This window comes from Maylandia zebra, linkage group LG15, assembly GCF_041146795.1.
Source record: "Maylandia zebra isolate NMK-2024a linkage group LG15, Mzebra_GT3a, whole genome shotgun sequence".
Taxonomy (NCBI): Eukaryota; Metazoa; Chordata; class Actinopteri; order Cichliformes; family Cichlidae; genus Maylandia; species Maylandia zebra.
In genome coordinates this window covers 6,991,751-7,010,134 of record NC_135181.1, presented here as the reverse complement: position 1 = coordinate 7,010,134, position 18,384 = coordinate 6,991,751, and the positions used below count along the sequence as shown (strand labels likewise).

Below are 18,384 nucleotides of genomic sequence, written 5' to 3'. Positions count from 1 at the left end.
CTTAATGTTATTACTTGTTTTTAAGCCATTAATGAATCTGCCATTTTTTTTTCAGAATTCATTACACCGCTGTTTTAGTGTCTACTTGTTCATAGGAAATAATGAGGTTTTGGCCTTAGACTGCCCATGGTTATGTTGGCTTCACCTCCTCTGGTGCACTTATGACCCCTGCTGACATAAAACTGCAGTCACAGCCGTGCTTACACGAATACACAGACTGTAGCCACTTAAACACCCTGTCAAACAGACCTCAGAAAGAGCTGCATAATTGAGAGAGGCCTCCACTTTATCTACGAACAAAGAAGCAGAGTGTTTCGGTGATGCGTTAATATAAAAAAGAATCAGGCAAACCGGGGCATTTTGGCATTTGACTTACTTTACTTTATTCTCCGTTAATAAAGCAAATGTTCAGGAGAAAACAGTGTTTGTGCCTGGCTAAGTGAGCAACAATAACAAATATTACTAGCAGATGTTTCAGCAGGTGGAAGAAGGTTTTCCTGGTGAAAACAAGGAACATACTCATCAAGCGTCTCTAACATTTCCTTGAATAGGAATACCCGTGGATAACTGTGTGGCGTGTACACATAAACCTGCTGCTGTTGTCGTTCCAACAACTTTGCATGTCTAGATAGGGAAAACCCAACCCGATGTTACTGATAGTACACCACCATATTGCAACATCACTTGTCCTGAGTCAAACTTATGCTGAAATGACACTGAAATCGTTTTTTTTTTTGGCGTGATTAACTCTTTCATCGAGACAGGGTTAGTCCCGTGTTGGCCTTAAATTATATTCATCTGATGAGTGCAATAGCCTCCTCGAATTAATCCAAAGAGCGAGTCGGAAACATGGTGACAGAGTAACTTGTGCAAAAAGGTACAAAGAGTATTTGGGATGTAGCGAAACCCACTGCATTGTGGCACTTATAAAATTTCAGAAGTTTAGTTTAATCTGAAGCTATAAAACATATTTTTAGCAGGAAAACACTGAGTCATCTGCATATCTTCTGTGTGGTATGGGTAAGACATCCATAAATATATATTCCTTCAACAGTAGTTTCAGACAAATTTATTTTACATCAAGAAGCCTGTTGTACTGCTCTATTAACTGTTCTAATAAATAACACATACAACAGCAGGCTGATAAGACTGCACCCTTGTCTGTAATATTTGCAGGACCCTGAATAAAAAGTTGGTAATCTGATCTATTGTTGATGTGAAGGCACCATTGCATATTTATGCAAATAAAACCGGGAATGTCATATAAACAAAACAAAGACCATGGGTGTCAACCAGCCAATGCTTCCCAGCAAGGGGAAAAAAATCATGACCTGAAACAACTCTAATGTCACTAAATGAATATACAGAGCAGCTTCTGGTTACAGCTTTAACCAAAGAGCTCCTGGCTATAGTAACACAACAACAGTAACAACAAAGATGGGATTTCTGCATGGCATTAGCACTGGGCAGAGTTATGCAACACAGATGTGTATAAAAGGGTAAAAACCTGATGTGACATGGAAAAGAACCATCCCATAAGACCTCAATTATCTGTATTTACAAAAAAACCCCAAAAACAAAAGGCAAATTTGCCATCTTTTTTTTTCTACGAGCTAACCATTAAAGAAAAATTTAAATTTAGGAAAATGCTAAAGGACAATAGTCTAAAGGACATATTCTCTGTCAATCATTTAATAACTTTAAAAAAAAAACAAAAAAAACAAGCAGCAATTCAATACACCAGTGTAGCTGAAACGTGCCTGCATGAAATGCATGTGAGTAAATGTTAAAAGCATTCAGTTTGGCCCATTCATTGCACATCCGCCTCCATGCTGCTGATTTACTAATACATATTGTAATGTACAGGTTTAACCCGTGACCAGAGTGCAGACCGGACAGTGGCGGCTGCACCCAGACAGTTTGATCTTCTTTTGACACTACAGTGGTTTTACTTCCTGGAATTTAAACCAGGGTTTCTAATCCCTGAAGCTCCAGGCATCAGGAAGAGCTGCGACTCTAGAGTGCAGTTGAGGATATCTGTGGCACAGCTCAGGTAAGATGGGAGTCTCTGGGTTACAGTGAAGAGAAAAGCAAACTTCCTGAGAACAGATTCAAACCCAGAATCGTGACCCTGTTGTGGTTGTTCAGATCGGGTGTGTAACAATCTGTGTATGTATATTGCGCCTACAGCTGACACGTTGTATGTGTTAACTCCCAGATGTAGAAAAGAGATCAGGTCATGGGATAAATCCCAGTTAATGGCATTGCACTGCAAATCATCCAATCATCTGCTTCAGTGATGAAACGTGCTGTAATATTCGCTCCGACAGCAACTGCTACGGATGCACAGACACAAACTTTCCACCTGTACTGTAATCACCCGCCTCTCCACATCCACTCACAGCTGAGGTCAGAGTCCAGTCACACCTCACGGGGCAGCGGCACGGACAAAAGATGTTAAAGGACAATCACGAGGCATCAAAGGTATATATAAAAAAAAATGAAATAAAGCAAAAAACAAAAAGAGTGACAGGATAAGTGGAGAGAGCAGCTGGCTGACTGCTGCCAGGTGGCGACCTTTAAAGCTCTTAAAAATCTGTCGTTTCCTGGCAGCGCTCGCTGTGCGCACTCTCTCTCGTGCCAGTGCGAATGAATTCAGAGGTTTGCATCAAAACTGCTTTGTCACTATCCAAACTGTCAAGCAGGCAGACAGCTTCAAACAAACAAACAAACAAACAAAAAAAACCAAACACAAAACTTATCCACATACAGCTGACATCCAAATAAACTGGATGACCTTAAGAACAATAACACCCTGTTTAGCTCTTTGGTAAACCGCGGGCCTAACTCTACATTCTATTCTCTGTCTTTTCAGTCAGTTTCTGGTCTTCTGAGCACTTTCCAACTATCTACCGTACTTCTACAGCTTGTTTTGATCCCCATTTCTTGTGCACACTCCATTACACCTCATCGACACCCCTGCAAAAGTTCACGTCTAAAAGAACAATAAAAACAAAACAAATAACAAAGGGAAACGGTAAACCGTCTATCCCGCCATATTCAGCGCTTTGTTTTGGCACAGCAGCTCCTTTTTTTTTGATGATGCAGATACTGGCATACAGCATGTAGGCTCACTGGAAACAACATGCCATGCAGAGAGGGAGAGTGTAAACCAGCATCAGCTCAGACAGACAGACAGAGAGGTGGGACAAAAAGACAGCAAGAGAGACGGGGACAGACAGGATGAAGGTTTGATGGAAAACCATAACAGAAAACAACAGAGGCTTGTTAGAACTCCAAAGGGCCTTCCAAAGTTTCACTTTCGTGTGTGTTAGTGTGTGTGCGGTCTTTAACACCAGACGTCACTCTTAAGGTTGGGTACACACCCAATCTTCAAACCTTCTAGCGAGAATTTGAGAGGCAGTCGCTGTTACCCAGAATAGTCAAGTATCATCCTTCCTTTGACATTATTGTCCACGCTGTCGGTTTGCCAGATACTCAAACTGCGATGGAAATTTTTCCAAATATCTGACCTACGCTGGGAAAAATTGAGGTCCAGCTTGCGTTGCATCGGTGAGAACTTGATATCAGTGCTTGTTTCAAATTCATTTCCATTTCTCACCCTTTTTTCCTGCAGCCAACAGCGGCAAAAACAACCTTTGCAAATGAATAAAAACGTATTTCCTTCTTTTTCATCCGCAAGGCTCTGCTATCACCGTGCAGCCGGCATTTCTGGCACCTTCATAATTACCGGTATCCGACACAATCAAAGCCTCGTGTCCACAGTATTCCTACATCTCAGCGTCAAACTAACCGCAGGTAGGAAAGCAAGGGCGCAAACCAAACTGCAGCTGTTTAAGCTGCGATTTATGGTTGTTCTCCTTTAAAATAATGAAATAAAAAGTGTGACATTCGTGGAAAATGTGCACTGATTTAAACTTCCTGCAGTGTATCCAAGAAAGTCCTCAGAAGTTCCTGCATTTAACATCCTCTATGTGACGAGCACTGTGCAAGACAGCAGCTGATCGGGGGGGGGTTGCTTTTTTTTTTTTTTAACTTTTTTTTTTTTTAATTACTCTTCTGCGTAAATATCCAGCATTCATTTTGCAGTAGTCCCACTTGAGAGCAATAATCCAGATGTAAAGATGTGCATTCATGTAGTCCTCACGTTATAGATTTAGGTACATCATTCCACCTGAGGTCCTTCCTAACTGCCAGTGTTTAGTTTGTGTTGCTCATCTCAAGAGTTTTGTGATGACTCAGGCTGGGAGGTCTGTCCCTGAGGAGGTGCGGGTGTTGTCTTTCCAAACCGTGTGTGTGTGTGTGTGTGTGTGTGTGTGTGTGAGGTCTGCGTGGAAAGAAGGACGAGCTTCAGATCCATCGTCCGGAGCCTCTGGTGCGCTGCTGCTTCTTCCTCTTCTTGCACACGTAATAAATCGGGAAAACAACCAACCCTACAAACAGAGAAGGCAGAAAGTGCAAGAGAGGTCAAACCGCTGTCTTATCTACAAGCATTAAATATTCTCTGTTGTGCAGCGCTGCAAACAAATGTGGAGCTGAAAGGCATCGGAGAGAGACGGCAGCACAACACTGATTCTATTAATGATGAACCCGCCAGCATGACTATCAGTCTGCAGAGGACCATCAGTCGGACTTACAGACGCAGGAAACAGATTAACAATAATTACACTAATAACTACAGGTCAGCTGAGGCATGAGCAGTTCACAGTGCAGTCTGATTAGTCTGTAGCTGGATGTTCCTACAAATGTACAGCACTGTGCAAGTCTTGAGCCCCTGACCTTCCTCATTTCTTTATATTTTGCAGGGAAAACTGGAGCAATGAATTAAAACCTGCAAACATACACGAAGCTTAAAGGGCTTTAAAGTCAATATTTGGCATGACCACCTTTGTTCTTCAACACAGACTGAACTCTCTTAGGCAGCTTTCTTTAAGTAGTCTTTAGGAATAGTTCTTCTAGAAGGACATTTAAAGCTCTTATGCTGATGTTGGCTGACGTTTGTTCCATGACTGATAGTGTTCCACTGTGTGCTTTTTATTTAAATCAGGATATGTTTTTACTGCATTGGCAGTGTGTTTGGGATCATTTTCATGCTGCAAAATGAAGATGAGGCTTCAGTGAAAAAAAATTCTGAAGGGGAGCTGCATCTCTCGGGTCCCTCTTGTCAGGTCTGTGTTGAATTTCTAGCTATTTCTTAAGTTACTGTTCATCCGCTGTAAATCTCGTCTCCCTCAAATCTTTAGGGGCACAACTTCCAGCTAAAATCTCTTTGGGAATCACTTTGCTGGTGCAAAAATATTATTTCATACCTGTGAAACTGCCTTATCTTTCTTATCTATAAAAAATAGGAACAAATGATATGTTTTTGCTATAACAAAGTGCAAATTTTAAAGATAAAACTGAAATTGGTCCATTGCTAGGTTGTCTCTTCTGTGTAGACACTGAACTCTAGTTCATCCTTTGTGTTAGCTATATTTTTAAGCTTCAGGTCAGGTACAGGGACTGGACTGAAAAAGAGTGAAGAAGCAGCCCAATGTCCTATGACAACCTTCAGAAAGCCCAGAGAACTGATGCTCAAAACCACCATAAAAAGTTACTAGAAAGCTTTGTTCATTGGAAGCCAAATACAAAGAAATTAGGGGTGACTAAACACTTGCACAGTCCTGTCCTTCCAGGAAGCAATAGTTACTCCATTATAGTGTTTCTCTGGATAAACAGCTTTGTCCTTTTTGAACAGAAAAAGTGAACTTTTACAGAAAATAAAAAGATGCCCATGACCGAAAACAGATGATAAGAGAGCTCCTTAGCAGCCTGGAGGAAAACAACAAGGCGAACCATCTCGCTGATAAGTGTTAAATGCTCTCACCGAAGCAGATTAGAGCTCACGTGTGTTTGTAATATGTTACCTATCACCAGTGCGAGAGCTCCGAGCACCACGACCAGCAGAATGACCACAGGAGCTATCAGCACCTTAGAGGCTGCAGAGAGACACAGGCAGAGGAAAAGATGATTGTCATTTTTTTTTCTCTTCATAAATTGCGACATTTGGTCATCGGTGAATAGCTGCGGGATGGAAGTTACTGTAACTACAAATTACTTCATCCGCAGTGTAATGTTCTTTATTAAATGCTACATCTTTGCCGCTAGCAGTGCATGGCACGAGAGCAGTTATGAGCGCTGTAATGGGCCAGTGGCTCGTGTTAAGCGACAAATTAGCTCCCGGTTCACGGGCACCCTGCTGACATAACGAGCTGAAGCTGTCGCTGAGAGCAGAGTGAAAGAGAGCTATCAGAGGGGATTGCATGTATTTGATAACCGTGAATGGATAATAAGAATGAACATCTGATATGTGATTCTAATCATGCTTCATCAGGAATCTCACGAATGAAGTACAGAGGTAGATGTGGATATGTTCACTTCTGTTGTTATTGGGTGGTGAATTCACATCAATCACTTAGAAACCAGAGAATCTGGTTTCTAAGTGCAGGAGCCCCAGGAAAGGCTTTTTCATTAAAGTGATGCAAGCAGTGGAGCTTTAGGGATGGCAAGTCTGCTTAATTCCGGCTGTTCCGCCACTCTGATCCAAACTGTAATAGCTTCAAACTGTTAAAAGTACAAATACCTCTATTCTTCTCTGTGTTTAATACTTCTTAGCAATCGCGCTAAAACACTAAGACAGGATGCTGAACGTGGTAAGGAGTATCCCTACTAATTCTTCCTGCTTCAGTGCAGCCCATAGACGGTTATAAAGCCTCAGTCTGAGCGTCTTCGCTGTGGTTTCAAGGCGCCGATCTGACTGTGAAGCTGACTTGTGATCAACAAGTCCTTAGCACATGAGGATAGCCTGGATCATCCTCCTTTCTGACTCTCAGAATGACCATAATTTACAAAATGGACTGCGTGTTTTGTTCAGTATGACCTGAAAGTAACAACTTAGACCATAAATAAAGGTGATGATGATGATGATGATGATAAAGTCAACAGGAGCGTGATGACTGAGGTCACAGAGAAACAGCAGGCGAGGGCTGTTTGTCCACACACTTCTTTACAGCCAAAGATCTTTGTGCAGCCACAGGAGTCGGCCCCTGCTGGCCATTAAAAAGACTGCAACTCAAAGGCACTTAACGCTAACCCTGATTGAATTTACAGGCTCAATCACTCATTTCAGGTCACACCAAAATAAAAATTAAGCGTATTTTGTAAATCTCGGTCATACTGTGTTTCAAAATGGAGACTTATCCGTGGAGGAAAACACACCTTCATTTTCTAACAAGAGGCCAAAAACAACTCCAGATTGGTTCAAACAACTATACTTTCAGTACAAGCATTTGTGCCACTTTGAAGACCCAAACTGTCACCCTCAGATGAGAGGGGATTGGTTAGGATGTTCAGGAACCATCAAGGCTCAACCCTGCCGTAAACAGGTAACTGTCCACAGTGAAGTTTTACATCACCAGGAACTGAGAGGATGCTTTCCAAAAGTTAAAAAATCAACACTTTCAAACTCGACTGAAATTTACAGCTACAAGGACAAGTGCCTTCTGGAGAAAAGTTTCATGATCAGACAAAACAAAGAGTGAGTTATTTTGCCTCAATTACAGGAGGTCTGATAGCAGGAGTAAAGCACGGTGGTAGTAGCAGCTGCACTGGCACTCCATACACTGCACAAAGCGCATGGGATAATAAAGAAGGAGGACTACCTCCAAATACTTCGACAGCTTGACATTTGAAACTTGGACACAACAGCTAAATGAAACCTTGTGCTGTACATATGAGGGAAAAGAAATCATTTCCAATAATATTCTTGAAACTTTCAGGGAATGTACTGGTTCTCTGTAATTTCAAAAGCACTGTCCAACTGTCCAAAGCATCAACACATTACTTGAAAGTAGAAAATTGGGGCACGGTGCAGTCAAGCACACATACGGTACTTCCCCTGAGTTTTCTGGATGTAAGGTGTCTGTTACTCGTCTTGCACACACTTGTGTAACGAGCAGAGGACATTGTCCTAGTCTGACACTACTGTTGTGTGACAAAGCCAGTGACCAGAGTTCACTCTCATCACAGCTTGAGCAAACAGCTCTGTTGTTTAAATCTGTGGCAGAACACACGGTAACTGCCATAACGGGCCACTCCTAGTTGTAGACATGCAGCTGTGTTAGCATAAAGCTCACTATAGCTGAAAAGAGCAAACATGCTATGAAAACATCTCTTTATCAATTACACGCAGCAACTTACCACAGACAGAGCCTCTAATTAGCCGTCTCAGATGAGGTTTATCGGGGAGATAGCGATACTTGCAGCCAAACACACTGAGGTTGGATGTGTGGTCCCCAAAAAATCTGCTGGCAAAATGAAGCGAAAGATGAAATCGGAGAGAAGAGATGGGCGGACAAAGCAGCCAGAATGAAGAAAGTGGAGCACAACACACCTCAGGTGTCTGTAGCGCTCTCCGCAGCGGTAACAGAAGTTGGTGTTGCACTGCACACAGGTCATGTGATCGCATCCCTCCGTACGCTGAATATGAATCTACAGACGAAGATTAAAACAAAGAGAGGTGATGTAACATTAACTGAATCTCAATAGTGCAGCTTATCCACTATCGCTTTAGTGCAATACCTGAAGTCTCGTTCGGTTTCGAGCTGTACACTATAAGCATCTAACAGCATCCGCAGTAGTACAGTACATCAGCAGTACGCATCAGGGAGCAGACTTTCTATAACCTCAGCAATAACTAGCTTTGAGCAGCTTCTTTTACTTGACACCAATCTGCTGTCTTCATCAAACATGAGCTCCTCTTCCTGCTTCCAGAGCCATGGAGCACCAGTGTGACAAACACAGATGGAAAGTGTTTACTGCTGTGAGCAAACAGTTCCCATATACCGGTAATTAGCTTAATTTATGTCTTCCTTTAGTCATCTGACAGTCAAATTAGATATTGCGTAGACCAACTTGGTCGTAATGAGACTGCACGATAAGACCAGGCTGGTATTATGGCTAGCAGGGAGATGCCAGTGAGTCTACCAGATATGGTTTTGTGCAGCACACATGGCCATCATTTTTCAGCGTGGACTGCCGCTGCCACACGTGCTTTTTTTTTTTTGCTTTTTTTTTTTTTACATCTGTGCATCCATCCTGTTCTCTACAGCGCTCCATCCATCATCTACAGCTGCTTCAATGCTTCTTAACCTTCATTGATTCATTCATCTACACCAATAACACCCTCCATCAGTCAAATCCCTTTCTGTTTACAGACACTGTGGCTGCTTTCAGGAGTCCTCTTCCCAAAATGTTGGAAACTAAAAGCTTGTGGCGTGTGTCGTTCATCAGTGTCTCACCTTGCACTTGGGGCATTTCTGGGCGTTTCTCTGTCCGTGCTCAATGACGCTCGCCCAGGTACGTAGCAGCTTGTCTCCTTTCCTGTAGTCGCGGCATTTGAGCCCGTCGTGCCAAGGTGCGTGGCATTTAAAGCACCACACAAACTGGCAATTGCTACACTGGATCTGCAGAGGAGACAGAAGACAGACATGTTTACCCACAAATAACCAACATGCTTAGCCTTAAAAATGGACAACTGCAGTTTGACCAATCACATTGAATGTGGTACTTTTGAGCAGAGGTGCAGATTTAGTACAGGCTATTAATCCTTAAACCAAAATGCATTATTTTAGTAGCCAGTTATTTATATTCATATATACACATGACCCTTAATGAAATCCCAGGTTTATCTATTTTCCAACCGATCTGATCTTTTAGTTCCTGTCTCCTAAAGCATGGAACTCCAGAAAGCCCCTTTTGATTGGTTCCCCCTCGCCTGGCTTCAGCAAACAGAACCTGCTGCTTTTAAGCTCCGCCTTCTCACCGAGGGCTCACCCAAACCCACACCTCCAGCTGTGTAATAGATGACTACAAGAGGAAAATATATGTCGAGCTGATGTCAGATAGGCACAGGCTGGAAACCAAGGCTTAGGTCTTACTTCCCACTGATTACCTTATTATTTTAAAACTCTGCCCAATTTCATAAGAGCATTTGACATTATAATACACAAATAAACACACATCACACAAAAGTATTATTTAAGACCTTTAGGTTTTTGAATTTGCCTGTTTTTTTCCCCAGGATTGTGAGGCATTTTATTCCTAAATATAAGAATTTGCCAGTAGGGAGATGACAGGGAATGGGGGAAGAGAGATGGGAAACGATAAGCAGCAAATATCTCTGTGCAGATGTGAACTATGGATGTGGTTTCGGTTGAACAAATAAAATCATACATCAATAGGGGACCCTGGTCTTTGTTGCTCTTGACGTGAATAAAGGCTTGGGATCTGATTTGATCCACTCGCAGTTAACCAAAGCAATTACTTTTACCCCAGCTCTGCTTTTGTTGCCTAGTGCACACACCAGCGGCACGAGGCACTTCTTTTTAATCACACAGCTCACTGCGACTCGCTGCGAGCATCCCTTTTTACTGTACAACATTACGGCAACTGTCAACGCCGGCACGTCAACTTACTTTATACTTGTGCTCGGAGCGGTTGGGGGTGTGCGTCTTGAGAGAAGTGAACTGACTGCACTGGGGGCAGGGCTTTGTGCTCGAATCCAGCTGACTCAGCTCCAAGAAGTAACGATATTTTGCCACCTCCTCTTTGGTCAAATGGGAAATCACCAGTCCTTCCTCCAGGTTGCCACTACACTCCGTGATCGGACAGCTGATAAGAGCTTTCCCCACTCGCACCTGGGGAAAGAACACAGACAGATGACATGGCATCGTGGAAAAAGCTGCTTTTAATGCACGCAGAGGCTCAGAGGAGGGTGTTCTACTTTTAAATGTTACTGATAAACCTGTCAAAGGCTCCACAAAGAAATCGGTAAGCTTCATAAAACGTGTGTCACCACTCGGCGGTTTGTTATGGTGTGTTTCTCTGGCCCAAATCTACATGCTGAATATATTTACACCACTGATGAGAGATGGTAAATAATTCACCAAAGACCAGAGGACTGAGGGGCAGAGGGAGGTCGTGCAGCCGCTGGAGGTTAATCTACGACAAAGCGTGTGCACGTGGGCACATTAGTGCAGCGTGAGTGCCTGGAACTTGGTAACTCTGAGTGGAACTGAACCACAGTCTGGTGATCCAGTAAAACACTAACTAACCATAAGGTCACGCACTCTGGAAGAAGTGCACTCTTTTATTTAGACTTCTCTTGAAGGCGTGTGAGGCTAAGGTAAACAAACCTGCTCACCAAAAGGTGAGCCGGATATTTTGACTGTCTGACTAAGCGATTTCAGGAGGCTGACATGTAATCCTGGAAATTTCACAATCTGTTATTATCATGAGTCATTAATTTAGCCTTTACAGTGCTACGTGCAAATGTCCGGCAAACACAAACTCATGTCATCTAACCCTGCCTATAATGCAGTATGTGATGCAGTAAATGTCACGGGCAGGATTAGAGACAACTCAAATCCCACTGGAAATATTGCCTCCTATTCTTTTACCATCTTTCGTTTCAAACTTTTTTCAATGTGCTTCCTCCCAGCTAGGGCTGATCTTCTCTAGTTCCATTCATCTTTCATTTCCTCATTTTTCGCTCTCTCTGTCTCCTCAACACATTAAATCCATCAAACCCTGCGAGACCTGTTATACTGACACATGATCAGGTCTTTTCTCCCTTTGTGTGTGTGTGTGAGAAATGGCAGGCCGAAAACAAAGCACAATAGCATCAACTTCTGATGGTGTCACACCCATATCACCCACCCCTCAAAAACCCAATATTGCATATAAAGTTAGCATATATCATCCAAAGCTATATTGATATTGTTGCCACAACAGCAGCGCAGGGATGACCAGCACAGACTGGTTTGACTGGTTATTTCTCACCTCCACGTGTCACAGAGTGTGGTCTGCTGAAAATACAGGTGACTTTGTTCTGTGGTTTTAATGTCTTGAGTGAAAACATAATCAAATATAACCAGAAACCTGATTTTACCACATAAGCAGTGAACCGTTCACCTACCTGAGCCAGTCCGAGCACGTAAACTGCCACGTGCTGCACGTATTTGAAAACTAGCTGACTGAGGCTGGGTTGTAAACTAACAGCATTGGGTTACATCCAGCTTTGAATAACAGATTCGTAAGAGCAGCAGATGATGTCAGCATGACGTGGACCAAAATGAGATCATGCTGCCTTAAAGTAAAACAACTGGTAGTAAGTGTTTAGGAATGTAGGAGGCTTTAAAAGGGACCTGTGTTTGGCAATCTGTGATTCAGTATTTGTATTCTGTACTCTACTGGGGTAGCTTTGCACGATTCACAGCCCTGTCTCCCTTCCCTCATACCCAACCAGTCAAGGCAGATGGCTGCTCCGTCCTTAGCCTAATTCTGCCAGAGGTTTCTTCCTGTTAAAAGGGAGTTTTTCCATCCCACTGTCACCAAGTGCTTGCTCAAAGGGGGCTATTTGCTTGTTGGGGTACTCTCTGTATTATTGTCAGGTCTCTACCTTACAATATAAACTCCCTTGACGTGGCTGTTGTTGTGAATTGGTGCTATAGAAATAAAGCTGAATCGAATTCACAGTAAAACAATTTGTCTCACAGGTTCAGCCAGCTTATCAACTGTATGAAAAAACTGTTTTAGCGCTCTCTTCCTGTTCCCTTTAAGCCGACTTTCAGCTGAGTGCCTGCCTCTGCTGAACTGAACATTTGAAGAGCAGATGGGTGGATGTGTCCCTGAGATGATTGATTAGGGATTTCCACTTTTGCTGACATCATACAGAGCACAGAGTACAAAATAATGTCTAGAACTTACTATTATGGGCAATGTGAAGCCTGAGGTTTTGGCTCATAGGGTTTTCCCATAGTTAATCTGACCTCATGAAACCTCTCGTCACTATTTGTTTAATAACACTAAGCTAAAATTGAGAAGCAGTGTATGAAAAACTAAATAAGACCCATACTGCTTCTGTCATATGTCTAAGCGGGTAAGTAGCAGCCAGGTGCTGGTAATCAAATGAACCCCATTAATGGATCTTTAGGAAGTGCGAGCACCTCTATGAAAGCAGAGGTTCTGGCAGTTTGCTGGTCTGAAGCATTCAGCTGTGTCTTAACATGCATCAGTAATGATCTCAGAGGAGCGACTACTGCTGCCCGTTAGCCTGGAAAAGGTTATAAGGCCATTTCTAAACAATCTGGAACCCATCATCCCACACTGAGAAAGACTAAACATGTAAAATGTTGAAGAGATTTTTCCCAGGAGTGGATGATGCAGCGCATTCACCTCAACGTTTGACCCCCCAAAACAAAAACTAAAAAACAAGTTCAACTTCTCAGACTCTAAAGTGCCACATTTTTCAAAAACCCAACACAGCCTATCAGCACCTCATAACAACTGATGATGGAGGGGTGATGATTTGAGTCAACCATGAACTCCTCTGTACACCAAAGTATTCTAGAGTGAAATGTGAGAACATCAGTGCAACAGCTGAAGCTTGGCTCAAACTGGATCACCAACAAGACAATGATCTCAAGCAGAGCAGCAAATCTACAGCATGATGACCGAAAAAGAAAAGAATCAATGTGTTGCAATGGCCCAGCCAAAGTCCAGACCTCGACCTGATTGAAATGACCATTGTAAAGACCAACGGGCTGAAAGTTCCTCCACAATCATGTGAGACAAACAGAAAACAAACACTTCAACTTACTGCCGCTAAAGGTGACTCCACTGAATCACGTAGGATACTCAGCTTTTCACACTCTGCTTCTGCATTTTGGCTTAATTTTTGTTATATAAATGACGACACAGTGTAATATATCGTGTGCTGGTGTTCATTTAAGAACATGCTAATGTCCTGATACATATAACCTTGGAAATGAAAGCGATTACACTGCCTAGATTTCATTAGGTCTTTATTTAGCACAACAGGAAAGTTGCAGGTTTAATCCCTGTTATAACAACTGTCATAACAACACGGCTGGCAGCGGTTCAGTGCAACATCCATCCATCCTGCAAAGCCTGACCAAGATCCCAGGAGCAAAAACAAAAACACAGAAAAACAAAACAAAAAAAACCACCAATTCCCAAGTGTCTGTGACCACATCCATCTGACATACCGCTTCTACTGAGGGTAAGCGCCAAGCATGTGTGCTAAAAATTCCACCTCCACAGGATAATGTACATGACCCTTTAAAAAAAAAAAAATAAATAATTCAGTGTGCTCATCAGAGAGCCGGCTTGGTTCTGTATTTGCATGAATGTTCATGCCCTGTTATCAAAGCAAGGCAACTGCAGATAAAAATGAGCCTCAATGACTGATAAAAAGTGTGTTATCTACACAGATTAAAGCCAATCTTGGCAACAGTAGCAAGGAGATGAGAGTGCAGCTCCTCCCTGGGCTGCAAAAGCAACAGGGATTATGACTGAAAGATTGCTGACCAGAACAGTCTGATGAAGAAGCCACAAAAAGGCAGAAAATCCATCCTGAAACACTTTACCTCTGGTAGAAAGCATCGCGGGCTGGCAAATTGTAATTTTACTGTCAGTGCAGTGAACATGTACAATAAACGGTTATTTAATTTATCTGTTCAGTGGACTAGTCAGTGTTTCGGGGTCTGTTTTAGCAGTGGAGCTATTAAAGCAGAAAATAACTGCTAATACGCACAATTTTATATTTGCTTATTTATCACAGGTCACACAGTCATGGCAGCGCTGACCACTGTTACTGAACACTGCAGAGCTTCCTTACATCGTGCAGGCCTGGTAGGAAGCAGCAATGTGCCTTGTGCTGCAGTCTGATAGCTGTTTATACTGGAGAGTAATCAATCTATCAATTATTAATTCTCTTAATGGATCAGCATAAAGCAACAGAGACTCCACACTGATATTTATTATAGTGGAAGAACTCATTCGTCAACTATGACGTTGTTGCTTCTGTGTTGACTGCTGCAGCTGTTTTTATCCATCTTATTCCTCCAGATACCAAAAGGCATTCTGGGAATGTAGGAATCAACCCAGAAGGGGATGATCCCACACTTTGTGCCCCTTTGGGATGCAACTGGACATACTAATGCACATAAGAATAAAGGTCTTCTATCTGAAGGTGGGATCCTTCTTAAAGAGCCTGAGAGAAAGACGCTGAATAAGCCAAAGAGCTCTCACAAAGTCCTCTATTGTGAAAACCACCGCTGCCAGGTCCCAATTTTGGTGTGGCATGCGTCTGTGACCCAGATTCACCGAAAAAGTACTCATCACAAGACAAGAAGACCTGTAGATTCTCGCACTCACTCGTTAATTAACCCTTAACGTGGATCTTTTTGGACGCATGCGAAACACGTGGGGTTGGGGGTCACCACCTGGTATGCTCGAAAGCCAAGCCCGTGCTTCTAAATGTGGATAAAATGCCAAATATAGCCCCAGAAAAGGGTGACGGAGAAGACTGCAAAGTTACTGCTGCTCAAGGACACCTCGGCCAGCTGCTGCTGACCGACCCAGCGAGGCCTGCTTCTGGGACAGGCCCCTTTTGTTTTCACTGAGATACCCCCCCACTGATCCCTAACCCAACCAACCTGGGAGCTGACGTAGAGTTTCAGACACTCGTCACACACGGCCTTCCTGCAGCAGGGCAGGGGTGCGATGGTTTTCTCTTCCATGCACACCCGGCAACTCTGCATCGCACCCTCGGCGCCGGCCTGCTCCGCGGACAGCCGGTGGGACAAGTCCCCGAAAGGATCCACCAGGTCGTCCACTGTGTACGGTTGCGGCTCGAGACTCGAACCCGCATCCTGCCCAGTCTCCAAGTCCCGTTCTGACGTGTCTGGTGCGACCGTGTCATCGGAGCGGTCCGTGATTTCGGCGTCTTGTCTATGGCTGTCGTTGGCAATGCAGTAAACGGTGCAGTAGACGTGCTCTTTGGCACTGACAGACCCCTCCGGAGTGGCCGTGCTGCCGCTGTTGTCACACGTATGATGGTGCTGACCTGTAACGGTTAACAATTCAACTGCCCGAACACCCAAACTCGGTAACTCGCTCGAGGTTGGTTCGTTTTCCACCTCGGCTTCGCCCGTTTCTACGTCCGACTTTGTAGACCCGCTACAATCAGGTACATAATCTTGAGTGTCGTTAACGTTTCCTTCGTGGTTTTCAAGCTCGGCTCCGTACTGCATCCGACTGCCTCTGTTAAGACGGAAAGAGGGAGATTTTGAATCCCCGAAATTCTTCCTCAGGATGTCGACAGCGCTCGCCCTCCTCCTCGCTCTCCCTCCGCCGTTGCAGTTGTTGTTGTTGTTGCCCTCCGCATCCTTCCCCCCCGGGTCCCTGTCGCTTTCGTCCAGCGATAGCCGAGAGTTTGACCTGGTGACACGTCGGCTCAAATCTCCGAGCGTCCGCTCAACTTTACCGTCCGTGAGGGAAGTTTGTGTCGGCAGGTTGCGGGACAATTTCACCCTCCCCTCCTCGATGCCGCTGATGAAACTCGGCATTTTACAGGCGTCAGCTATCGGGCCGTCATTTTCCATTCCCGATTTAGCTCTCCCCATTTAGAGAGCGGCTCTCTCCCATGCGTACCGCCGCCTGCTCGTCTGTCTGCCTCTCACCCAACTCCCACTACCAAAACAAAACAAAGCAGTCAGGTCGCTGCTTCCGGGTGTCGTCGTAAGCGTGAAGGAGAGCAGCGATAGGCCGATGGAAAGCCTAGTGGTGGAGATCGGAGAGAGCCTAACTCCCCTTTAATCTATGCCACCAAATAAAAACAGTGCTCCCGGTACTAAGTGTGAGGAAGAGGAGCCAGAAGGGCTGGCCCACTGGTTATTTTGTTTTTTTGTCCTAGGCCTCTGTACATGGGTGTCAAACATAACGCCAGGATCGGCCCACTAAAGACTCTAATCTGGCCCACTGGATGGTTTAGAACAGCGGTCCCCAACCCCCGGGCCTCGGACCGGTACCGGTCCGTGAGTCGTTTGGTACCGGGCCGCGAGAGTTGAGGCTCGGGTGTGAAATGTATGGCTTTCAGGGTTTTTTTTTTTTTTTTATCGGTTTTTAGCGTTTACTGTGTTTCCCACTGATAAAGACCTCCTCCATTAACATCCACGAAGTAAAAAGTAAGTAACAGATAAACATTTAAATGACAGAAAGTTCCTCTTTTTTTCACTAGTTGAAATAAATTATTTTTACTGTAAAAAGAAAAGACAGAAAAAAATCAGTTTTTCTCCCAATCCAGCCTACTGTACAGTTTTAGCAAATGTGAAGGAGTGCACAGATTTTGAACTTTTAACTGTATTTCATAGGTTTTACAGCTTTTCCTGATAAAGACTCGCCCATTGACATTCATACTACACCAAAGTACTTAACTAACAGATAAACAATTTCAAGACAGTAAAGTTCATGTGTTTCCATTACTACAGCGAGTCTACAGTTTAACAGAAACTTTATCTTTTATCATTACAGGACAACCTGTGCAATGAACTGCCATAACCTTTTTTGTAATTTTACACATTTATCATTCAGTTTCACTTAAGATTAAAGCGGCCCTCTTATGCGGCACATAGTATAAAACAAGTGACATCCCTGCCCTCGTAGGTTCTTCAACCTGTCCTTGTAACGACTGCAGCTCTGCAGCTGGATCTTATAATGTGCAGTTAAAATAATTAAATGAAAAAAATCCATCACATTTCTTTGACATTTCAGCATTAAATTAATATAAAATTACAGCCTTCTTTTATAACTATTGTTTGTAAATCTAAAGAAAATGTTCAGTTTAATAAGTTTTGCTTGTAAAAAATCTGAGCTATGATCACATTTAGCAAATACAATATTAAAACATTAAAAATCGTGAGCATTTATTGTCTGAACAATTTTCCATTTTGTCCCATCACGACAGAGAATTGGACCATAATTTAATTTATTTTTTCCTGCCACATTTCAGCTTTTCATAAATGTTCATAAATGTAAAAAGCCATTAGTCTGTATTTTTACAATAACTACTGAACAATCCAAACCATTGAAGCATATAATCATCATTCTGGTAATGTAAAAATATTAACAGTCCTTCTGACCAAGGTTTGTGTATCTTAATTCATAATAATGTGTTTTTGTAATACAAAAAAATACAGATAATGTCTGTATTTTCTTACTGTACCCCCCCCCCCCCCCCCAGAGTCTAACAGGTCTTTGGGCAATTCATTTCTGGGAAATTTTATTGAAGGAGAACAAAAAACTTCAGATTGCTGTGTATCTGCATCTGCTGTGGCAATGTCCTTGAGCAAGATACTGAATCTTTGTCAGCTTCGTTTACAAGAAACTGAATACATCACTTTGTACTGCTGTGCAAATCATTATAACAACTCAGAGAAGAAAGAATCGAGCAATAGCACT

At 43.1% G+C, this 18,384-nt stretch overlaps 1 protein-coding gene across 2 annotated transcripts; it reads right to left on the bottom strand.

Annotated features, from left to right (window-relative positions):
- Positions 1–356: 356 nt before the first annotated feature.
- Positions 357–16,842, bottom strand: rnf217 (ring finger protein 217). Of its 2 annotated transcripts, none has more exons than XM_012916630.5 (7): positions 15,582–16,842; positions 10,536–10,757; positions 9,360–9,524; positions 8,453–8,550; positions 8,260–8,366; positions 5,928–5,999; positions 357–4,454 (listed from the first exon to the last, which is right to left on the bottom strand). In XM_012916630.5, exons 1-7 carry the CDS (start codon positions 16,548–16,550, stop codon positions 4,372–4,374), a joined length of 1,716 nt encoding a protein of 571 aa, XP_012772084.2. In that variant the 5' UTR covers positions 16,551–16,842; the 3' UTR covers positions 357–4,371. The 2 variants fall into 2 exon arrangements, with proteins under 2 accessions (XP_012772084.2, XP_012772086.2); XM_012916632.5 differs by having other exon boundaries at positions 8,260–8,363; positions 15,582–16,836.
- Between the last annotated feature and the right edge of the window lie 1,542 nt (positions 16,843–18,384).